The following is a 23,900-nucleotide window of genomic DNA, read 5'->3' on the forward strand; positions in this document are numbered from 1 at the left end:
ATGCCTGGTCTCATTGATCAGGGATCGGAACATTCTCCCACCACAACAGTAGACATATGCAAGGCCACATTCCTCATATTCTTCGTTGCAGCGATTACCAGCAAAAAGGCTGACTATAATCGCTAGCTCTACCTCAATGGTACTACGCATCTGATGCATTGATTCTACTATTTGCTTTAGATAGCATTGCGCTCTATTTTAGCTAGTTGCCCCCAAGTTCTCGTGGTACATAGCATCGAAGACATGGCCGAGCATTATGCTCATTCTGACTTCTCGCAGTTGTTTTCTGAAGATATCTAGCCCCGTATAACAGTTACTTCGCAGGAAGGGCTACCGAGAGACATCTTTGATATAATGCTCTACTTCATAGAATGCTCCAGTATAGAAGGATATTGACAGTGAATGAAAGGCCATCTAGTCTCTGAGCTGTTGTTCCCAGCTGTGAATGTATTAGCAGGGCTTAATCTAGTCTTTGCCCTAGGGGTTGAAGGTGCTTTTCTTCTCCCTGCACTCGCACACACAACTGATTTTCTTCTCAACACACTCCCCTCATCTTCCATCAAATCTCTCCATTTTCATCCTTTCCTATTACTTCTCCAGCCCGAGTTCGTTCTTCATCAACCTTGACTTCTTCATCTAATTTCGCTTCTTTCATAACGCTTCTTATCGTCTAAATCCTTTCTCCGAGCCTGGTCCCTTATAATACAATCTTTCCAGCGTTTTCAAAATGAGCTAGATTGGTCTGGCTTACCTTCCTCGCCTCGATACAACATACGAGATGAGCCCTTTTGTTTGTTTTTAGAGTACACTACGGAGTTCGGAAAAGGACATTCTCTATTTTACATTATCTGGGTATTCTGCAATTGCTGATCTTAATTTTTCTCCAGATGAAGACACCCAGTATGCGTAGAGCGTCTGGTCGCTTCATACCGCTCCGCGCTCTTCGAGCATCTTATTTTCCCCTGCCCTGTCTCGGTCTTCCTACGCTTTCCAGTTCTCTTATATATAAGTTGATTTCTCCAAGTTGCGCCATCTCTCTTAGAGGGTTTGGTGTTCCCATTCCTTGCGCCATCTCTCTTAGAGGATTTGGTTTTCTCTTCCTTGTGACATCTCTCTTAGAGGGTTTGGTTTTGATTGTTGCCAGCTCTTGTAGAGGGTCTGGTTTTCTCTTCCTTGTGCCATCTCTTTTATATATATTGGTTTCTCCAAGTTGCATCATCTCTTTTATATATACTATTTTCTCCAAGTTGCATCATCTCTTTTATATATATTATTCTCTCCAAGCTGCGTCGTCTCTTTATATATACTATTTTCTCCAAGATGCACCATCTCTCTTATATATATATTAGTTTCTCAAAATTACGCCAGCCCTCAAAGAGGCCTCCTATGGGTCCGCATTTTTCGAGTGACTTGTTTTTCCTTTTTTAATACCCATGTCAGCTCTTTAAGAGTGTCTGGTTTTCTTGTCAGCCTTTTTTTATATGTCGGCTCCTTTATGTCTGTTTTAAATTTCTGTTACTATCTAGAACCTTATTCTCGCCATGAGAGAGTCTATTCGGCGTGCGCAGAATGGCCTGCCTTCTTAATAGAACCAGCCTTCTCATAGCGTCAAGTTAATTGATACTTGTATTTCCGCCAGTTTTTTAGAGTAATCTATTCTCCTCAAGTACAGGCAATTTACTGAAAAAGATAGCGGACAGCAATTCCCATGAAATTCAACACTCTTAGGTTGAGTCGCAACCCACCGTATCCAGTATTTACAGCAAGGTCAAGCTAAAATTGCCCTTGTGAAATTATCAGAAGTGTATCCTCTGGTACACGCAGTCTACCTTACCGACGAGCTACAATGATATATGAGTAAACTTTGCCTTTTTCGAAGAAAGTGTAGTACTATGAATGGTTTCAATTACGCTTGTAATCAGACCTTACACTATACTTGAGATATGTATTCTAGCATGAAGCTACAGTGCAAATGAATTCAAGAAGAAACCAATAGGAGAAATACTGAAATCACACTTGAGTTAAGCTAAGGGCTTTCCCCAGGAGGATTCTATACCACTGCACGGAGTACGCAAGAAGCCTTAGAAAGATATCATCTGAAGATGTTGGATCCATGTGGAGCATGCAACTATGGTGATTCCTTGGCAACGGCGTCCAGGTTAGTCTTATCCTTGAATTTGATAGGTTTTAAATAGGTCCTGGGCCACCCACCGTTCCCAGTCTAAACCTTATGATCACAACAATCCATCCTCTGTAGTTACTTAGGATTTACTACTCACATAATACGATGATAAGATACTTCTACCTCTAACTTTTCCCAGTATTACTAGCAACAACCATAGTGCATCTTAAGTTCTATTTATTGTACTCAAAAACTACATGTGGCTTGACAAAATGTCAAAGTACTAGTTAAGGTAGATAAATTTGGTAGGAACCTGACCTACTGGCAGGATAATAACTTTGAAGGAATTCCGTCCATCAGTCCTCACATAATATGGGCTCAAAAGAAATATTGGCACTTGCTCAGTCCATATAGGTGAGCTTATTGATTACAAGTTAGTTTAAACGAGCTGAACTTTATCCAGGCCGTCATTCATAGACCAAATAACTCAGAAGTTATGATTTGTTTGGCTGAGCACCTATGGTGGTCTCCGGCAGCCAGTGATCAGAATGCTGCAATACCAGAACTACCGCCACTGTATACTCCTCAAAGAGCCTCATTTATTGATTAAAGCGGAGCATATCATGGTCTGCTGTCAAGGTGAAAGGCGCCTACGGTGAGAAATAAAACGAAGCATTTGCATTGCTGAGTATTAGACCACTGTAATTATGGAAGGTACCCTTAGACTCACGAGTACGTCGCCGGACGCCTTTTAGCCTAGTGGTATTAGATTTCCGTATTCACACTCTCTGCGATCGTCTGTTGATAAGGAGTCCAATGAGCCCTTCAGTATCTGCCACAAGAACTGCCTCCATTCGTCTCTCATGCTTCGTTACTGTATCTCATGTTAACATCTATGGTCAGGCAGAGTACCAGGTGTCCCTGACGCGGATGTGCTTCGCATCGAAGATGTCGAAGGGACCAAAGCAATGCAATGCCAGAAAGCCACTCTCCTCAAGAGTCATTGACCCGGGACCGTTCTCATCCAGGTAATCCTTTCAACCTTTGTCAGGCTATGCGAATGTAACGTCGACCACTTGTCGATGCTAGCTTATCAAGATCTACTTAGCCTCTTTTTAGGAACTGAGAGTTTTTATCTCACAACCGCTTGCGCCAGCACTTATGGAGACACTTCTTTTTCTTATCGGATCGCTTGGCCCGATCCATGCTACCATCTCGATTCCCGTTTGCACCAGGTTTTCCATCGTTCTTCCACAGTTTCACAAGATGAACGATTTTATTTCAACAATGGCGAAGTTCTGACCGTCCCTCGGCGCCTCTCATCTGGACAAGCGGCCATCCGTCTTTGCTACAATCCTAGCATTTCCCATCGTGACGGTCACATTTTGTCTATCCGGATCCCAACGCAGCCTCCTTGCTTTCTTGCAGTAATGGCTCAACACGTCGAGGAAATTACAAGAGCCATATTCGTAATTTCCTCGTCACTTCTTCCGGCGAACACGTGTTTCGCTGAGTCAGGATGCGCCGCAGAGACGTTGGATAGTCCGCCAACTGTGGTATAAATAGTTTGACTCCGCGCCTCGTGCGCAGATTCAGGACCGTCCATAGGGTCGCTGCTCTGCGTACGGGCACTCCGGCCATGTTCGACATGACCCCAAGCAGGCGAAACACGTTGCGGTGAGAGACCGCATGAGATGAATGGCTTCATTTTCCTCCAAATAGGAGGTGATTGCCTCAAGTTCGGCGATAAACCCTTCCACCCCCTCCGAGTCCCGCGCTGCAGGCGCCGTCGCGGCCCACACGGCGGCCCGACGGCGGACCCGGAGGCACTTCTTCTTTAACCGTTGGCATCTCTTGCACTTCCGGTATCCTGCGTCGCGGACGCAGGCGCACGCCTGCCCGGTCAATCTCGAAGATAGCCCTGTCTGTCTGGCCACGGTATTGCGGAATCATCCGGGAGACATTCAAGATTGTAAGCGTCCCTCCCTGATCGCTGAGAATGATTGAATTCGGGATAATGTTCCCCACTAGACTAGGGACATGGCCTTCAGCGACATGGGTTCTGCGCGGAGTCTGGCGGGTAGAAGCTTGAACACCATTCTGACGTCGAAGCTGGTAGTTCAGGTTAGCGGGTATATACTGACACACTTTGAATGCCACTTACTCGCTCCGCCTGGAAGTCTGAATCCTCGGTGTAGTCATGGGCCTGTTCGGCAAGGATACAGAACCCTGCAAAACACTGCCGGACAGACAAATTGGTGTCCAGGGCTCGAATAGGTCGAGAGACGTGGAAGGCAAAATCGGCTGTTCGCTTGACGCACATGGTCCCCTGGTAAGTGGACAGAAAGCCGTAGCGCAACCCAAAATTCCTCATCTGTGCCAGAAGCTGCCCTGTGGAGATGTCAGTGACAGTAGTATGGCGCTGGGGGCGAGCTACACATACCAAGATGGGGTGCAAGCCGCACACGAGACCGAATGTTGGAAACAGACAACACAGTAAGTTGAAGGGTCCAGAAGGTTTTAAATTCCATGGAGCGCATCCTTGAGGCAGCGCTGGCAGGGCGCGGCAGGGACCGCGGAAACGCCTGCCCGCAGGCGCTTCCGGGTGCCGGCAGCAGCAACAATGGGTCCGCTTGACAGGCATGGTGATTTCTATCTGGCTTAGCAACGTCTCTACGTCGTTTCGCCTGCGAGAACCTACCTTGATGGAAAATGTGTACGTCGAAATGGAAGATATGAAAGCGTCGGCCATAGTTTTGACCGCTGATGAGTTTTCTACCGTTGCCGTTTGAGGTCCGTCTTTCTTTGACTTTGCTCTTGTCCTTGACAACATATTACCCTTAAGGGGATCCGTCGGTGTTTCGTTTCTGATGTGGAGCTAAAACGATCGGGTTGAGGAAAACTTGCCGACGTCTATTTTCCTGTCATTGTCCGCGGCCGCGTTCTTCTTAATATCACGTAGATATGCCTTCCATTGCTTATGGTCTTTCAAAGCTTCGTTTGTATCCTTATCGGCTTTCTCAAATTCGACATTTTTTGAGCTATGGGAAGTCGCAAGCGAGGAGTGTCCTCAAATAGTATAGAGTCCGGAATCGAGACCAAGTCGAAGTGTGCTATCAATCTATGCCACCAGTAAGCTGTCTGTACGGGAAATGCCATACGACTGTCAAAGTGTCCAACCAATGGATTTGGGGGCACTTACCTGGGCTTTGAGTGTACCAAGAGTGTACCAGGGAACCAACAGCATCAAAGTTGACGCGAGGTGCAGATGCTACTGGGAAACCTGCCACTCTAAGAGCGTTTGACTGTGTCAAAATGGCATAGAGTAAGGTTGTGATGAGCGACGAAAGGTAGAGAAACGGACACTCGATGAAAGCGAATGGAGGTGGTTTTGCAAGTCATTTGAAGGGAATCCCCGAGACTGCATACACGAAGCAGTCACCAAGAGCGCCTTCCATTTTGGGAGTGTACTGCAGACCTCTATTCTGGGCAGGAGGTAGAACCATTATATGCTTTACAGCAGAAAGAGGAAGGTCCGACCACTCCAATTCCGGTGAATGGCATCAGTTTTTGCCATAGAGTAACTCATTGTAGGCCTCAAGCATCACTGAGAATTAGATGATTTATTCACTGTCTCATCATGTAATAGTCATTTCAGGGACAGCAAACATTTATATAATCTGTTATTCATTCCTTGAATGAGGCCAACTTCCGCAGTGCCGTCCAGCCCAAGGTTTCTGCCAAGTGCGTTCTGAAGCCCAGTGATACTTCTCGTTTTAAGGGAAACGATTGTGTGGCCGTACTTGACATAGTTTTGGAAGCTGATACATCCCGTGGTCTCAGTTGTTCTCCTCAAGATGATGTGATCTGTTGTTACGGGTTCAGTGATGCTGCCCGGGATCAATCATAGTCATACCAAAGTGGCCTCAGGCTAATCTCACAAAACTACGCTTTACTGGCTGCGAAAACACATGTATCTTCAAAGACTATGCTCAATACTTGTGATCATTGAGATCTATCATCAGTTCTTGATGTTGAAGCTGGTTCCGTGTCACCCATAAACCCTGGCAAGCTTTCAGCCCTAATTTAAGCTTGAGGTATGGACTTGCAGTCATATGAAAAGCTCATATTCTGTTCGAAAAGTATACATTCTTTTGAAAGTAGTAGTTCCTCAGCAATTCTCCAATAAGGAGCTGGGATTGATCGGTTGTAAATATTGACATAGATGCCAGAGTTGTTGCCTACAAGTGTTAATAGATTATATGTTCAAATGCAGATGGTTGTTGCACCTCACTGGCTAACAGAACAAAGCAAAACATCGATTATTAATCAGTACTACTGTATACGAAAGGACATAAGCTACTACATACTTTAAATTCTGACAGGAATCCGCAGTACCTCAATAGTATCTAAAGTATAGTGGGTCACTGGAAGGGCGTCTCGTATCGAGTGAGTCACCCCACCACTGGTAACTACCACGGTAGGATAAATTATCTTGTCATCTTCTCTTTTCCCGATCTCAGTTCCCTTCTGACATTTCAGATAATTTTACCTAGATCAGAAGCAGAAGTCAAGAATGGCGGTAAACCAAGAACAAGCAGACTATCACCTCATTGGGCTCTTCACCCGATATTCAAGTACGTACGCCATCACGCGTCTCCAGCGGTACAGCCAATTGCTAAGCTTATTATCTCAGGCTGGACTGCTCGCGTTGAAATAGTGTTGGAGTATTTCCAAATTCCATATACAGAGCAACAAATAAATTTTGACGATGTCTGTGGTCCCGTTCCTTCAAACATCCAAAACACTAACCGAAACCAGGTCCGCAAATTCTCCCCCTCAGGGCTCGTCCCCCTGCTCGAATGCCGTTCTTTGAGCTCAACCCTACGCATCAATGACTCAATCGCCATCTGCGAGTTTCTCGCAGAGTCAAACCCTCATCTTGCCCTGTGGCCACAGGACCGCCTCCTCAGAGCCATGGCGCGCAGTGCAGCGGCCGAAATGCACTCTGGTTTCACGGCGCTGCGAAACGCATGCCCCACGAACTTCGTAGTGCGGTATACGGGCAATATCCCCGTGCCTGAGGCTGCGAAGAAAGATATCCAGCGTCTATTTACGATCTGGGATAATGCGCGACAGGCAGCAAAGTCACGGCTGGCTGAGCTGGGTAAGAAGGATGAGGGGTTTCTGTTTGGTGGGTTTAGTATTGCCGATGCATTCTTCTGGCCAGTGCTCTGGGTATGTGTCAACTTTGCTTGTTTATTCTTGTTGTTTGGAACCAGGGGCTAAATTGTGGCTCAAACAGCGCTTCCGCACGTACAATCTCCCTCTCGAGGGCGCTAGCGCTGATGTGGTGAAGTGGATGGAGACAATGTGGAATGATCCGGCGACGCAGAAGTTAGCGCACAAGTATTATCGTCAGGCGGAGCTACCGGAGACCCATATGGAGCGGTATGAGAATATCTTTCGTGATCGTGAAGATATTCAGTATGGAAGGTTTCCGGAGGATTGGAAGTTTACTGTCCCGGGAAGCTCGTGACGGCCAACCAATTCTCTTGTTTTGAATACAGGATCGGTCTGGCCGATCCAGAATCGTTCGTCATAACACAAGAGTTATATAAATAGGTTCCTGCTCATCTACCACCCTGAGGCAGCAGGACATTCTTGAATATGGTATAGTTGGATTCCCCCTTCGTATCCAGCACCGCAAAGACAATCTCTTCAAACACTCCATCCCACTCCGTCTCCTGCAAAACCTCCTTGTAAATCCTGGCAACCTCATACGGCGGATTTCTGAACGCCCCACAGCCCATCGCCCCAAGCACACAGTGCGAGATTCCATTCTCAGCAAGAACCCGGAAGACCTGGCGCATCTTGTTCTTCACAACCAACCCATCATTCGAATTGGCTGAAACACAAAGTTAGCCTCATCCCCTTTCAACATGCATACCGAATAACATACCAAAATGCCTCCCATCAGCCGTCAACGCCGGCCTCCTCAACGCCGCCAAACTCACCACCCCAACAAGATACTTCTCCTCGTCCCGGTACAGCCGACACCCACTCGCAACCTCATCGCGGAAGACCACCACAGCAGGCGACCACACAGCCCCATACACCGGCAGCGGGTAGTACTTCCGGTCAAGCGTCGCCGCCAAGGTACTCCGCAGACAGAGCGCCTCCTCCTGCGCCAGCGCCCCGTTCAACCACCCTCCGCCGGGATTCCGCTCGCTCGCCATATTGAGAACACCCACTCTGGCTCTGCCGGCGGTGCGCTGCAGGATGTCCCGCGCAGCGGTGAAGCTGTCCTGGCCTGTGACGCTGAGCTGGGGTTTCTGGGTTGCGCTGTTGGAGATGGGTTTGATAGGTGGGAGGAGGTGAGGGTGGGCGCGGGAGGCCTGCGAGGCGCCTGTTGTTGCTTTGATGACGTACTCGGTTAGTGAGAGAGTTTCGGCGGCGAGGCGCTGGCGTTGCGCGTTGTTGGGTGGTTTCGGGATAGACATTTTGCGCGGGAGACTTCTGTGTGGTTGTTTGCTGGCGGTCTGGTTGCGTAAATTGTGGTCTTATAATTCTTATTGTATTGATGTGAAGACTTATGTGACTTGGATCAGCAGCGAGAGAAATTACTCCAATGCACTGTTGTGGCGGTGCTGATCTGCTAACAGGCAGCTCAGGCTTCCAGAAATACGAGGTGTCGAGACTCATGAGTCAGGAGTGTGCAACTTGCCTCCGCAAGGCTGTGTGCGCCTCGTGTTGCGCTGATCCGACGTGGAACTGTCAAACCAACCGAGGCCGAGCTAACTGAACCATTAAATGCGTCCTGCGATGTCTGCGCCGTCTGTTAAGTGAGAGCTGGGGTTTGCTGCTCTATGGACGCCTCTAATCTTGGCCGCAAGAGTGCGGTTGCCTATATTGGAACTTGCTAGGGCTCAGCTCAGCCCCCGGAGGCAAAATGTTCTAGTCGAGTTCATATTAGATCTCCATATACTGTCAAAAATACATCAATCATGACTGAGGCAGTAAATGACAGAGACCTCTTGGCGAAAGAAAACCCCACGAGCAGGAAAAATTGGTAAATGACCTCGAATATTGCAGCTTCGCTGTACATTATGAGGCAGCTGTACACTGCTGAAAGGGCTAACAAATTTCAACAGATGGCAAGTATAAGATAAGAATGACAAACGCCATGAATTGCTGCAGCTCGACAGTCCTACGCCAGAAACATGCGCCTCAAATCATCTGAACTGAAAAGAAACCGAACCCTTCATTAAAAGTCATAACCCAAGGCGCCGTATCTACTCGTGCGACATGCAATGCCGAGTCATAGAGAAAAGGTGAAAGAGAAACTATGTCGTGTGGACCGTGTACCGGGGCTCGAGGGGATGAGTCGATTCCTAGCAAGTCACAAGGTTGATGTGGTTATCATTAAGCGCAGCGCAGGCAAGAATGGTACGATGTGGGTGGAAGGCAGTGCTGGCAATTGGGGAAGAGCGGTTGTGGTGCAGGAAGCTTGAGTATGGTTCGAACGTGGACAGATATGTTCCATCCATGTTGAATGTCTTGACCTCATGGCGATTCGTGCCCCTTTTATTCAATCAGTCAGTTACAGGACTGGAGAGCATCCAGAAGCAAAGGAGAATCACATACACCATGAATACGGGAGCGTGCTCGTGAACACTCAATGTCCTGAGGGTATCTTTGGTGGCATAGATTGTTGAGATAGGGTCTTCCATGCGAAGATCCCACAATCTGATCTCGCCATTTCGACTGCCGGACACCAGCTCCCTCAATCCACCTCGTTGCATGTGGACATTGGTGATCCATTGCTTGTGCTCACGCCAAACTTTCACCATCGAGGTCGTAGGCTTTAGACGCTGATCAAACACGCGGACTGCACCATCGCCGAATCCGGCCACGAAGACGTTCCCTGCCACCTGGTCGGACGTAAGGGAGGTAATGCAAGACCCTGAGCGTGCAGGGATGTCCTGTCAACACCTGCGTCAGTAGTCACCCAGCAAGGCAGAGGTTAAGAGGAGCATACGTTGGTGCAGACTTCAGTGGCCGCGTTCCACACACGGATCACCTTCACATCTCCAGCAACCAGTGCTTTGCCTTGGCCTTGCTGCCAATCGAAAACCAGACCAGCATTTCTATTGCTTGGAATTAGTTCCGGCAAAGCGCGGAAAGCTGTCACTATCTCCACCTCCTTCGGAGACTCGTAATTTCTGAATACTTTGAGTACCCCGTCGGAGGATCCGGTCATCAGCAACGCTTGATCGTCCTCGTTGATATAACGGATTTCGTTGATCCTCGAGCCCGGCGGGTTCCCGTTGGAAAACCTATTAAGACGCTTGTGTCTCTGCCAGTCCCAGATTCTGACAGATAAATAAGATTAGCATCAAGACACTACTTTGCGCCAGTCTCACTTACGCGATCGTGTCCCGGTCATCCGCAACTGCGAGGTGATCCTCAAATTGATGGAAACACATCTTCAGGGGCTGACTGGTATTAGTAAGCAAGGCCAAAGAGTTATCCCAGCGACTGCTGCCTGCTTTTCCCTTGAGGGGCTGGGTTTCCGTGATGATCTTCTCGTTGCGGCTACGTCTCCAGAGACGCTCGTTGTAGTCGGCGCTACCGGGTTCGTCGGGCTCATTGGGCTTCATCTGGGGTTCACGGAAATACTGAAGATGGGTAAGAAAATGTCCATAGATGCGGGTGTACTGTTCGCAAATCAAATGGAGAAGGCTTGGGGTTACCTCTGTGGACCAATCAAGAAACCGACTCATAAGGGGTATCACGGGGGCTAGAGATGGGTCTCTGGGTTCGAAACCGCGCGAGGTAGGAATTGGAGCCTGGTGATAAGTTGCCGCGGGAGCGACCTGGTCGTTGACTTCCGGAGGCCGCGTCCATTCGGGGGGAGCACGTCCTCGAGGGGTGACGGGCATGCGGCTCTTTGTGGGCGATGTTACGCTCTGCGATGATTGTTGCTCGATCTGGGAGGGTCCACCGAAAGCAAGATTCTTGAGTGAAGCGGCCACACTGGCTGTTCTTTTGATGCTCAATGACAAGTATCCTTCCTGTTTGGGAGCAGCCGTCTGCGAAGGAGGAGCTGGTGGAGGCGCGGCCCTTTTCGATTCCGCTCTTTCGCGAACTTGTAATTTCTGTGACAACCGGCTAGTGAGTTCCATGATTTCCTTTCGGACCTTGTCAGTAAGCGACGCCATGGGAGACGCTAGAAGGGTGAGGTGGATGTAGTCAATGATCATGCTAGCGTCTTGCGCAATATCAGGATGTGGGTCAACAGAGAGTATAAGAAGTTGTTTCCAGATCGTGCCGAACGTGGTATTCTGCGACAATTTCTGTGATTTGTTACTTGAGTTGGCGGCTCCATTCTGCACATCTTCCAGCGTGAAGCCTCGAGAGCCGTCGTGCTCTAACCGAAGGAGAAGGGTTTGCTTCTCGTCCTGGAACTCTTCATATGCGGCGACCAGGAATTTGTTCTGGTAGCGTTTGACAAAGGTCGAGAAGAAGACAAGAAGCTCCTTTCTCACGAGGACACTACCGTCTGATGCCATGGGCAGCACAGCCAAAGCCAGGGATTCTTCAATCTGCGCCACCTGATCGGTCAAATCAGGGATGCCCAAGAATGTGGTCGCTGCATGGAGCATTGCTGCCCTGACCTCCGGGACGGGGTCGAAATTCAGCTCACAGAGTCTTGCGGGTGCCGCACACCGGATTCCCATCCACTTGGCCTCGGGGAAGTCGGACCAGAGCATGCTGATGCAGAGACATGACCATTGTCGAAGTAAAGGATTTTCGACATCAGTCAAATGCTTCAGACAAGAGTCAAAAAGCTCGCCAGAAAGGCACACATTCTGGCCCTGAGGATAGTTCTTACAGAATATCGAAACAATGAAAGCACACATTGCTCGGTGCTCACTCGCGTTCCCCACAGGAATGGGTGACGAAGGGTTAAGGATAGAGATGAAATAATGGATCCCATTGTCCTTCAACAGATCGTTCTGGACGGTGTGATCCACTGCCATAATCCGCGCCCAAATGAACACCATGACGGGTTTTAGCTCTTGGGCTGCTGACTGTAGCAGTTTGACGACATATGGGAAGATACCGATGCTCAAAGCGAGATGAACAGCCCACGGTCCCAAGTCGAGAAACTTACTCAAGAGGATGAGGGCCCTTAGTCGATGTGCCTGGCTAAGTAGAACTTGCAGAACGATAGGGAGTTGATCCGGCGGGTTCCTCTCGGTTGGGCCGGATGAGAGGTAGACCTCAAAAGCAGTGAGTTGCTCCGCGAAAAAGGTGGAATGTTGGTACTCGTATTGTCTGCGGCCTTCTTCATGGTCAATGAGAGCTGGTAGCTGAGATAGCACCATCTCAACAGCAAGATCCCAGCTTTTCCAAAGCGGATGATGATGAGTCTCTGGGAGTTCGGGTGAGGATATCGGATGACACTTGTACGTGCGCATGATGCGCTCGCTGAGAAGAAAATTCCTGAAAAGCGCAGCCACCATCAAATCTTGCCGGAAAAGCTTCTTGAACAATGCTCGTGGCAATGTGTTCCATGCAATGGTGTCAGTGATTGCGGTGAAGATCCAGTTCAACTCGCCGAGTGGGCTTCTGCGGTCCTGCAAACGACCAGGGACTCTGAATTCGTCGATTGAGAGATTCGTCTGGAGGGGATTCTGGAGAATGAAGTAGCGCAGCGCTATTTCTATGGGTGTGGTTAGGCAGCAGGTGAAAAGATCTGCGGGAAGATCGGGATTGGTAGGCAGTGACTCGTTCTTCTGACAAGCTGCCAGAAGGATGCAATCCCCGTAGTTCTGAACGACGGCGTTCGGGTCACGCTTTTTGGCTTCAAGGTTCTCCTTTTCGTGCTTCTCCACAAAAGTGTGGAAATTCTGCACGATGTTCCCGGCGTGGGAAACATCAAAAACGAAGAGACTGGGACCAGCGAGCCAGGATTGCAAATCATACAAACTAACTGGAATGTACTGGGTATAGTTCTTGTTAAACACCCAGATTTCTCCCGATTGTGTAGGCAACGGAACACCGTGACCGTTGTAGTGAAAGAGAACTCTCTCGTCCTTAGCGTTACGGCGCAGGGAAATGCAGAACTTTTTCGTCTCATCAACTGAAGGGTCAAGATACTGTTTGTATCTAGTTCTTAGGCTGAGAGTTTCGTACTGCTCCTGCAGCTTCTTTCCAATCTGCTCCATTATCTTGTTCTGCCCACCGCCCGTGGTCGATGTAGGATCCACCCAGCATTCCAGCTTGGCTGATGGGTTCGTCTTCACCACGTCAGGAGGGTCGACACCGATGTTCAAGCAGATGGCGAGGGCAGCAGAAACTGTCTTCAAGCGATCCTTCATGCGCCAATCCTGACTGGGCCAGCTTCCAACTGGGTCTCTTGGGATGCCGTTCGTATCGTGCCGCTTCTCTGTGAAGTACATATAAAAGTTCTTGAAAGAGTCAGCCAATCATCCGGGCCCAACGACCCTGGTGAAGTCGCGCCGCGCCGACTGCTTACCGAGTGTAGAACCTTAAGGTACTCGCTCGAGGTGTACTCCTCCTGCCACCCATGTCGCATGGCAAAGTCTTCTTCCTCATCAGCAACAGCGGACTTGTCGAATCCCAGTCTCGGCCCATAGTCACTTCGAGCCCTTTTCAGAGCTGCTGTCGGTCTTCCGCTCGAGTCTGAAGCCCGATCTGACGTCAACCGAGGACTCGGCTCGAAGACTGCCGCATTATCTCCTGCCGATGAACTGGCTGGACGGTGAAGCGACGATATAGACGGTTGTGAATGTTCAACAGTGGTGTAAGATCTGTGGTGGCCTGAGGGCGCGGGTGACTTGTCGCGTGGAGGGATATAAGTGTCCAAATCTGGACCGAAAGCGACACGGACAGACTTTTGATTCTTGCGTGGTTCGGCTTGAAGGCTTGTCGCCTGCTGTTTCGCTGCAATGTCTTGCTCCATGTTGATGGTGGGATCCCTCATGGTGTGTAAGTGGAGATCATCTTCTGAATGGCGTCACCGTAAGAAAGGAGGGTCTGGATGTCAAGATTGCGCTTAATCAGCCACCGGTCATATCGTTAGGTACCATGTCTGCTATGACATGCCCGCAGACTCCAAAGTGAATTTTTTGCCGGCGGGGTAGCAGAAATTGAATTCCTACCTTGTACTCCGTGGATGCCTATCATACCTCCTCCGGGAGCAGTCCAAACAGGAAGGCCTCGGTCCACAAAGGGACGGTTTCGCTGGAATATCCGGAATCAGGTCAACAAGATAAATGAGTGCAACTTGCCCACAAGTCTGTAAAAAGCAAGCTCAATCCCGGGCCCACAGCGTTACAAGCAGCTGTTTGTCGCCGTGGTTGGGAGTTAACGAGGTTCATGAGCTCCGGCGGTGATGTCTTGGCGTGGGAGATCGGGGAACATTACTTAATCCGGTCCCCATATTTGTCCTCATCTACCGGCATTAGCATTATTACATCACAGATGCACAGCGACTCAAATACTCGGGTTTTGGTACTATCGCTGAGTGAGGGAGAAAGTACTGTCCGCAATGTGTACTTTGAAACGCAGATCAACATCTTACTTTTGGTTCTTATTTAGAAGTCCGACCTCGAGTGTAGTCCGACAGTGCTCTATGTTCTGCTATTGTAGGGCCATAATCTGACTCCGCACTGTACGAACCCGTACCAGTCGGGAGCTCGACTGTGCGAAGATTCCTCAGTTTAAAAAAGCTTTTCAAACAGGATATGTATTTCTGAAACTACCTTGCTCTCTTGCAAATGCGTCACGATTTTTTCGAGTTTGAATGCCATCGTGACATGGATTATAGATGACACGTGCATCGAGACCAAATACCAAAGGCTATAAACAAGGCGCCCACTAGTGTTGAAAGCAAGAGCATAAAACGGTCCGCCTGCCAATTTATCACCAAGGTAGATAGTAGACAGACTTTGTGGAGTACTAGATACCTACCTAACAGTAATATTATTACTAGTAGCAGAAGACGCCCAAAGCACTCAATCCTCAGAGCAGACAGAATGGAACTCCATCTCACTGTTATATGTTCTCCATCATCCCTTTCCTACTTGGCTTCTGTCAGGGGGGACTAAATAGAACATGCGGCCGCTGATAGGCCCAGCAACCCTGCGAGTCCCCTCCCAACCTCCCGTTGGTACCTGAATTTTGAATCCAGGAACCCCCAATGAGATTAATAGGTGATCCCCCTTCTCCCCGTCCATGGGCCATGGAATGATGCAAATACATACACATATGATCACGATGTTCATCACATCTTCCATGATTTGCTTCTCCACCTTCTTGCAAAGGCCAAAGAGAGCAGACTCCCCTGAATCCCGTCAACCGTCCGACCCTACCTACTTTAGTGAGATCGTCCTCACCAACTGCTTTGAGGGAATGATCTTCCCTGATTCCTAGGTTGTCATAATAATGATACGTAGGAGATCTCTGCGGGCCGTGAGCACACATTGCAAAGTAAGGTAGGTTGCTCCTCATAAATTAGGATGCATCTTAGGCAAGGATTCGACATGGACTCAAGATCGCGATGCATCCACCAAACGGACAATTCTCATGAATGTACCTTAGTCTAGATAGTATTAGCCCAGGGTCTTCAGCTTGTACTGTACTGTCATAACAACAACCCAAGCACTGGAATGAAGGAACCACACTTAATCTTCATTCCGACATAGCCAAGGACTCTCGGGCCCTCACATGTTCATTTGGAAGGAATGGTATCCTTTATCCTTGATCCTTCGGGTTTTGATTTGCAAAAAGAATTCAGTGCATGATCAGTGGTCGCCCCGAAGCAAACATGCATCACAATAGCAATAATTTCTGTACGGTGTTGAGGCTGTTCTTGGTAGAAGCTGTAAGGTACCAAGTAGCATAGCATCATCCATGGCTGTACGGGAGGTTGGTTTAATTAGGATGCTGGACGGGCTAGATTTTAGAAACGCTCGCTGTCGACCACTGAGTGCTCCTAGTACTGTTGAGGAAGAGAATCACCTCGTCATCATTGATGGCTAGGAGCTTGTGTTCAACTGAGGCAATTGGAGCTTCGGTCTGGTCTCGAGCAAGTTTGAAAGTAGCTACTCTATACCGTGAGCCACCGCTATCTTTCTGGATACTACTACCTATCTATCAATTGTCTAAGTATCTGAACTGTGGTGGAAAAACGATTCCAACCTCGTGGCCCCGTTGTGGCTCAAATTTACCCCTTCCGTCAACCGCTCGATAATAATGAGCCACCAACTTAAGGCCATCTACCAGCCTTAATGCAGAATAAGAATTACCTACGTACCACTAATAATAATTAACGCTGTTCAGGGAACTTTGAAACGCCGGCACCGCCCAAAGACTTGGTCTGGTGTTGCTGCTGGCTGCTGCGGTTCTCCAATCCCACCCCATACGCACCCCAAACTGCCTTACCTTGACTGATTTGGCCATCTTGAGTTCTTGACATCGTTGCTCTCCGCTTCCCTTTCATTTCTTTTTTTCTCGCTTTCCCTTCTCTCTATCTTCCTCACTCTCCTCTTTCTCCTTTTCCGTTCTTTTTGTTTTCCTTAATACGATTTTCTTTCTTCCGTCCTGTTTGCGTTTTGTTTTCGCTTCACGTATAATCTCCTATGCTCGCTCGGAGTCGCAGTTGCGCTTGTGTGAGGTTGTTTTAGGGATAGTAGGGGGTTCTGCGGCCACTACTGCACCAAGGTATTATTTACAAACCCCAGAATGAATTATGATCTCAGTCGCATCAACACTCTGACAGCCTCTTTAGACTCTCATCGCTGGCTTCAATATTTGAACCCGAACGTTGCATCACCTCCCTCCATCAATCAGTCGGTCTCTTCGCTCGTAGGGGTAACCCTCAGTCTGGCGCTTGCTCCTTTCCACTGACATTCGCTACGATTTCTTGCTCTATGCAGCTTATCACTGAGGCTCGTGGAGAGTCGTGATTAGACCGGTTTACACTAGCTTTGTTTTTGTTCGAAGTGTTCTGCACCACACGATCTTGCGCTCTGAACGACCGTTACGAATCGAATATCCACGATGGCATTCTTGTTCAAATCAAAGAAGAATCAGCAGGCTAGCGGCCTACCACCGGCGACACGAAATGTACATACCTCAGAAGGTGCTCCAACAGTCACATCGCCGGCTGCTCCTAATGGAGCGAAGGAGCAGAGCGGAGGAATCTCCCAAACGCCTACACCCAGCAGTAGCTACAATAATTCGTTGAATTCGGTCAATAGCACGAACAGTCCTGAACATCAAAGGGCGCGGCCGAGAGCCGAATCCGAATCTCAGGTTGGTGATTGGGTGCTTACGGAGCAAAGGAGCGCTATGTTGTACATTCTGACTCTAGCATTATAGGCACAACGACCACCACAGGCCGCGAACACCACCTCTCCTAATTCTAGCCCCGGTGCTTCGCTCTACCCCTGGTCCCAACGTCGGCTCAATTTCTCCACACCCCAAGGGAACCCGTTCCCGCGATATGGTGCAGCAATCAACGCGGTCGCCTCGAAAGAAGGTGACATTTACATGATGGGTGGATTGATCGATGGATCTACTGTCAAGGGCGATCTTTGGATGGTTGAAAGCAGCGGCGGGAATTTGTCGTGCTTCCCCGTTGCTACCGTTTCTGAGGGACCCGGTCCTAGAGTTGGCCATGCAAGTTTGCTAGTCGGGAATGCTTTCATCGTGTTCGGAGGAGATACGAAGGTCGATGAAAGTGACGACTTGGACGACACTCTATATCTTCTCAACACCTGTGGGTCTCCACCTTTTTTTGGTCAGTTGCAGCTCACGTTCACCTTGCTGACGTTATGATTTCCCTCAGCGTCCCGACAGTGGTCGCGGGCAATTCCCCCCAACCCTCGTCCAGCAGGACGTTATGGCCACACCATTAATATTCTTGGCTCCAAGCTTTACGTGTTCGGTGGTCAGGTGGAAGGGTACTTTTTCAACGATCTTGTCGCCTTCGATCTCAATCAGCTTCAGAATCCTGCGAATAAATGGGAGTTTCTGATTCGCAATAGCCACGAGGGAGGACCGTCCCCTGGTCAGATTCCTCCCGCGAGGACCAATCATACGATGGTCAGTTTCAACGACAAGCTTTACTTGTAAGAATCTCAGCTCTTACCTTTTAATGCCCATCGGGTTGGCTTACTCATCTCGTAAAGGTTTGGTGGTACGAACGGCCTGCAATGGTTCAACGATGTCTGGTCTTACGACCCGCGAGCGAATCAATGGTCTCAGTTGGACTGTGTCGGATTTATTCCCACTCCTCGCGAAGGACATGCCGCGGCTCTTGTCAACGACGTCATGTATATATTCGGTGGACGTACGGATGAAGGCATCGACCTGGGAGATTTAGCCGCTTTCCGCATTACGACTCGGCGATGGTATTCTTTCCAGAACATGGGACCAGCGCCTTCCCCGAGATCAGGCCATAGTATGACAGCATTTGGCAAACAAATCATTGTCTTGGCCGGTGAGCCAAGCTCTGCACCTAGGGATCCCGTGGAGCTCAGTATGACGTATATTCTTGACACCACCAAGATTCGTTACCCGACCGAAACCCAGAACGGAGAAAAGGTCGGTGCATCTTCCCTGGCCATGAGGAAAGGAAGCCATGACAGACACGGGGCGCCAACTGGCAGAACGTCGCGAGAGGCGCAGAATACACCACCTGCAGACTCACAGCAACGGCGAGGACCAGGTCAAACAAGGGAGAGTATGATGGTAACCCCGAACAGTCGACCAGGCGACCATGGCCCAGGCGCGGGCCCGGGCTCTCGGTTACCAAGAGCGTCCATCGCGCAGGCACCCGCAGGCCCTCCTCCGCCAGGTCAGGCACCTACGCCTGGTCCCCGAGGCAGCACACCACAGCACGCCATGAATCCCAGAAGTAAAACGCCAACCGACCGTAACTACGGCGGTCCGACAGCGGACACTGTTCGGGCGATGGCATCCGAGAGAGACAGGGAGTCCCCGGTAGCGAGAGATTCGTCCAAAGACCCTCGCTCTGCTAACGACCCAGGGCCTATGTCAAGTGGACATCGAACTCCCACTCAAACGCCGTCAAGAATGTCTGCCAGAGCCATGGAGGCTGGCGAAGCTGCTCCTTTAGCCAGACAGCGCTCTCTACGTCAGCATCGCCAACGCGGCTCCATGGATAGTGCGGACGAGTCTGTTCTGGGGCGGCATGCCAGTATTGATGGATCCATCGAATCCCGAGGTCACAGGAATTCCAAGTCCATGGGGGATGAGCCCAGGTCACCCCGACTTACTGCTCACCAGGAGGCTCTGATCAAGGAGCTGGAAGCAGCCAAAAATCGCAATGCCTGGTATGCTTCTGAACTTGCACTGGCCAAGAAAGCCGGATACACGGTAAACTTTTCGAGCAATGCTATCGCGGACGAGCGTGCGGCAGACATGTTTGCGGATGAGGATCGGCCCTTGATTGAGGCCTTCCTTGCAATGCGGGCAGAGCTTGCAAAAATGCAGGCTACAGTGGATCGACAGGCTGCCATCGCATCTAAGAGAGTCGCCGAAGTAGAACATCAGCGAGATGTGGCTGTCAATGAAGCAGCTTACTCTCGCGCCAAGCTTGCAGCTCACGGTGGAAGCCAAAGGGGTACTCCGCAGCCTGACGGAGGCTCGCAGGATCCAGATGAAGCGATAGCCGACCGTTCAACCGAAATGGGCCGACGGCTAGCTATGGCTCTCGCATCTCAGAATGAACTGAAATCCAAGCTGGAAGCAGTCTCAGCAGAGCTGGATCAAGAGAAGCGCGGCAGGGAACTGGCTGAAGAGACATGTGAAGCCACGAGGAGGCGGCTGGCGGAATTGGAGATGCAGAATAATACGCTGGAGGTGGAGAGCTTGCGCGCAGAATTTCACCGCGTGGAGGCGACAGCAAGAGAGGAGTCATTACTGCGCTCAGAAGCTGAAGCCTCCTTAAAGCAACTCACATTGGATAAGGAGGAACTGCTTAAGAGGCTTGAAGACTCATCATCTCGTCTGAGGGACTTTGGTAACAACCTCGGCAGTCTTCGGGAAGCGGTGACTGCATCCTCGGAGAAGACTGCCCTGCTCGAAAGGCAACTGGAGGAAGAACGCGAGCTGCGGGAAGGACTCGAAAGAAAACTACTGCAGTTGAGGTCGGAGCACGAAGAAAGGGCTGCGGAGCTGGAGAACGCCACCCGGCGCCTGCGGGACGCAGAGGAGTTGGCTGAAAGCAACGCCAGAGAAGCGGAAACCCACAAGAACGCGTTTTTGGCCGGACTTGAACGCGCCTCCTCCTTCGATTCCGAGACGTCTATCCGCTCAATGGCCGACCAGCGAGTGGCTGCTCTGGAAGCTCAGGTTGAAAGGGCTAACAAACTGGCCAAGGTCAACCAGGCTGCAGCTGATGAGGCAGCCGACAAACTGAGGCGAGCCGAAGAGAGAATCGCTGGGCTCGAGGCCTACCAAGAGCAAGCTAGCCGAGAAGGCCTGCAACTTCGCAGACAGCTCCAGGCCGTTATGAAGGAGAGCCAAGCGCATGCTGCTGAGAACAGAGAGCTCAAGTCAAAGCTGGAGAATCAGCACCGAGAGGCTGGAGCCTTGGCCATCCAACACGCCACTCTGAAGGACCTTCTCGCAGAGCGTGGAGTCAGCTATACTGACAGCAGACGTTCTCCCAGGCTTGAATCCCCAGGCTCTCGGTTCGGTACGCCCGAGCAAAGCCGTCTTCGTGAGCTGGAACAGCAACTATCGGCTAGCTTGAAGGCTCATGAAGAACTCAAAGCATCCTTTGAAACTCGGGAGCAGGAAGCAGACCGTGCGTATAGAGAGAAGCTGGAGCAATTGGAAAACGACTACCAGTCCGCTGTTCACTATGTCAAGGGGACCGAAAAGATGCTCAAGCGGATGAAAGATGAGCTGACCCGCTATAAAGCGCAAAATGCTAAGATTCAGGCCGATCTCGAAGCGGCGCAAAGAAGCATAAGTCAGGCATCCGGCCAGGGCTCAGAACCACCAGTGGAATGGGAAACTGAACGCTCAAAGCTGCAGCAGTCCATCTCTGACTTGCAGCAAGATACTGCATCTTCCATTGCCAACCTAGAGATTCAGATTGCGAAACTGAAGGAGGACTTGTCTGCCGCCGAGGCTGAGAAAGACAAATCGCGGTCAGAATATGAGAGCGTCAAACAGGAGCTCATTGCTGCAGCAGAGAAGAATCGGGCGGAACTGGAGCAGCTGAAGCAGGAGAACGCCCTGCTCGAGGCTCGCGCATCAGACGCCGACCAAAAGGTCGCCATGCTTCTGGATCAAGTTGAAGCCTCCGTCGGGCATTACCGACGACAGTCGCAGCCTGTCCAGGGCATGAACGGTATCTCGCGAACCCACAGCAATGCATCAAGCAACACGATCAGTGGTGTCAGTGGTCGGCCAAGGGCAGACAGCGCCGTCTCGCAAGATGACCCGTTCCCTGACAATCGTGGCTCCATGGCGTTGGACTCCCTTGCTAATGAGCTGGAGGCATTACGCAGTCACTGGGAGAGTACCAATCGCAACTATCGATTGAGCACGCAATCAGACTTTGATCGAACTCCAACCAAGGAGACCCATGGGTTGAGTGACAGCCTGGCCGAGTGGCGGCGCAAACTGGACGAGGAGGAATCAAGAGCAGGCTCTCCAGAGAAGAATAAGCCTCGCGCGGTCGAGGAACAAGCGGCAGCGAACATGATCTAGACCGGTCCAACAGTATTAACGATGTGACTCTCCAGTTCCTAACGTTGCCATGAAATCAGGAATGCCACGGCCTCTCATCCGGTCCAAAACCGTGCGATCACCATATCATCTCCCTTGGGGATTGTCTCTATCCTGTTTTATCTCGTGTTGTTTGTCTCCTAGGCATGTTTGCGATGTCAAATTCCCCTATGCTCTCTTTCCCTATCGGATTCAATCCAAATTCTGTTTTCGTGGAAAAGGATCCGAAAACCGCTTCATGTTCGAGAGTATTTCCTTTTATTCTTATTTTGGCACTATACTATCTTCTCCTTCCTTTGTTTCTCCTCTTCTTAGTTTTCTGTTGAGTCCTCTTTTATACCCCTTCAATATCTCGCTACCTGATCCTGACTGTACTACTAGTTACTTGTGCTTCAAGGAGCCTCTGCCTGATCCTGGTCAGATGTAACTTTCTCAATGAAAGCTGGTTGCTCTTGAACCTTGAGTTCGCTCAGTCTGATGTAGTTGACTCCATTTGCGGCTAATCATAGATCAGGAAGCCGGCGTCTAGCTTGCTTGCTCCGCAAGGACTGGTGCCAGCAAACTTGTACCCTGGCTCGTTAAAAGCCCAGAGTGTTCGCTGGCATATAGGGTAAGGTGATATTTAACATGACAATCAAATGCAATGGAACACAGATTTCTCTGAACAACCATTTGAGTAAAACCAGGTGTCTTACAGCCCGTCAGTGCAGTCTCATGGTTCGTTGGTTGATCGCCTGCGTGTATGGTGTCATCTTCCGGCTCGGAACCAGTTGGCTACAACCTACAATAGAACAAATCAGTTCTAGATGCATGCTTTGGCCAAGTCCATAGCAACCAAATCTCCAAGGGAAATTTCTGATGAGTGGGTGATGTGATGATCATCTTGCTGTGCCGTCGCGGTAACATTGCGGTGAGGCGACGGCCGCAAGTCTATATATGCAGCTCTGGACATTGAATCTTGATTCATGAGATTGCGGCAATTGACTATTCAATTGAGCCTTGTACAGAAGCCATGAGCTGCGCAGGCTGGTATGTGGTTTATCCTTGATATGTACATGGTATGGAGTAAGGTACAAGAACACTGACAGCGAAACACATGACCTGGCTGCAATGTAGCTGTTTCTGCCCAAATACGGAGTATAGATGTTCGATCATTTGGTGGATAAGGTATCTAGGTATAGTATTTGTAATTACAATACAGATAAGGCGGTATCACTTCCATGGGTACCTAGGTACTCATCAAGACGAGGTCATCTGAGCAGGCCACGGCATACAATACTGTTGGAAGTCCGGGGGTGGTTGACCAGGTGGAAAGGATGAGGAGTGAGATGCTGGGATTTTCCAGATTGCTATCTGCCTATAAGCTGTCTGATCCAAGGTATGAGTGTGGCTATGAGGTGAGATGATGAAATTATGCAAAGGCAGAGCCTTTGTGCCTCTCTGTTGTTTCGCCGCCCTATCTGCCGAAACCAGGTCAGTTGCCACCCATTGATGGAACTCACCGTATCTCGACGCAAGAGGAAATGGACGAAGAGCAATGGGATTTATCTCCTTTGCGATGTGATACTTGACCGGGATGTAGGTTGCTATCATCCAAATGACTGCCTTCGATGTGGAATATCGGTAGAATAATAATAGACCCAAGAAAGGCTAATCATATCAGGTTCGGGCTGACCGCTTTATTTGGCTATCGTCGGATGTTGATCGTCTACCGTTTCGATTATTCCTTGCATGGCCGGGTATCTCGCCTGGAAGAACATTTCTTTTCCCAGTTCTTGCTTTGCTTGATGATTGATGGCTCGATAGCCCTTGGCAGCAATGGTAAATGAAATAACCGAATTGTGTTGATTGTGTTGTTATTATTAGATAGCTTGATATCAGGTGAAGATCCTCTGTAATCTAGACTCATTTATGTGTACTTGCTGTAATACGCCATACTGTCTTCTTACATACAATACCTGCCTAGCTTCTT

The 23,900-nt window shown here is 49.6% G+C and overlaps 6 protein-coding genes across 6 annotated transcripts; 3 read left to right on the top strand and 3 right to left on the bottom strand.

Annotated features, from left to right (window-relative positions):
• Nucleotides 1-764: 764 nt before the first annotated feature.
• On the top strand, nucleotides 765-1,540 carry P174DRAFT_5452 (uncharacterized protein). The gene has a single exon (XM_024832384.1). It carries the CDS (start codon nucleotides 888-890, stop codon nucleotides 1,347-1,349), a length of 462 nt encoding a protein of 153 aa, XP_024686760.1. The 5' UTR covers nucleotides 765-887; the 3' UTR covers nucleotides 1,350-1,540.
• Nucleotides 1,541-3,714: 2,174 nt separating this feature from the next.
• P174DRAFT_415924 (uncharacterized protein) lies at nucleotides 3,715-4,662 on the bottom strand (the record flags this gene model as incomplete). Its single annotated transcript, XM_024824453.1, has 4 exons — nucleotides 3,715-3,957; nucleotides 4,016-4,234; nucleotides 4,287-4,513; nucleotides 4,566-4,662. The coding sequence occupies 4 exons, from the start codon at nucleotides 4,660-4,662 to the stop codon at nucleotides 3,715-3,717; spliced, it is 786 nt and encodes a 261-aa protein (XP_024686761.1).
• Nucleotides 4,663-6,639: 1,977 nt separating this feature from the next.
• On the top strand, nucleotides 6,640-7,943 carry P174DRAFT_436551 (glutathione S-transferase). The gene is made up of 4 exons (XM_024826077.1): nucleotides 6,640-6,759; nucleotides 6,819-6,895; nucleotides 6,944-7,360; nucleotides 7,428-7,943. Exons 1-4 carry the CDS (start codon nucleotides 6,699-6,701, stop codon nucleotides 7,659-7,661), a joined length of 789 nt encoding a protein of 262 aa, XP_024686762.1. The 5' UTR covers nucleotides 6,640-6,698; the 3' UTR covers nucleotides 7,662-7,943.
• Nucleotides 7,675-8,945, bottom strand: P174DRAFT_499876 (uncharacterized protein). The gene is made up of 2 exons (XM_024830933.1): nucleotides 8,085-8,945; nucleotides 7,675-8,030 (listed from the first exon to the last, which is right to left on the bottom strand). The coding sequence occupies exons 1-2, from the start codon at nucleotides 8,623-8,625 to the stop codon at nucleotides 7,756-7,758; spliced, it is 816 nt and encodes a 271-aa protein (XP_024686763.1). The 5' UTR covers nucleotides 8,626-8,945; the 3' UTR covers nucleotides 7,675-7,755.
• A 332-nt stretch (nucleotides 8,946-9,277) lies between these two features.
• Nucleotides 9,278-14,503, bottom strand: P174DRAFT_436557 (ubiquitin-binding TORC1 subunit KOG1). Its single transcript, XM_024826078.1, has 7 exons — nucleotides 14,317-14,503; nucleotides 13,671-14,191; nucleotides 10,879-13,602; nucleotides 10,553-10,803; nucleotides 10,164-10,497; nucleotides 9,770-10,107; nucleotides 9,278-9,706 (listed from the first exon to the last, which is right to left on the bottom strand). Exons 2-7 carry the CDS (start codon nucleotides 14,136-14,138, stop codon nucleotides 9,517-9,519), a joined length of 4,305 nt encoding a protein of 1,434 aa, XP_024686764.1. The 5' UTR covers nucleotides 14,139-14,191; nucleotides 14,317-14,503; the 3' UTR covers nucleotides 9,278-9,516.
• Nucleotides 14,504-16,947: 2,444 nt separating this feature from the next.
• Nucleotides 16,948-21,992, top strand: P174DRAFT_5570 (putative cell polarity protein (Tea1)). The gene is made up of 4 exons (XM_024832386.1): nucleotides 16,948-17,473; nucleotides 17,540-17,939; nucleotides 18,009-18,291; nucleotides 18,352-21,992. The coding sequence occupies exons 1-4, from the start codon at nucleotides 17,219-17,221 to the stop codon at nucleotides 21,908-21,910; spliced, it is 4,497 nt and encodes a 1,498-aa protein (XP_024686765.1). The 5' UTR covers nucleotides 16,948-17,218; the 3' UTR covers nucleotides 21,911-21,992.
• The last annotated feature ends 1,908 nt before the right edge of the window (nucleotides 21,993-23,900 follow it).

Source organism: Aspergillus novofumigatus (genome assembly GCF_002847465.1).
Source record: "Aspergillus novofumigatus IBT 16806 chromosome Unknown P174scaffold_1, whole genome shotgun sequence".
NCBI classification, from domain to species: domain Eukaryota; kingdom Fungi; phylum Ascomycota; class Eurotiomycetes; order Eurotiales; family Aspergillaceae; genus Aspergillus; species Aspergillus novofumigatus.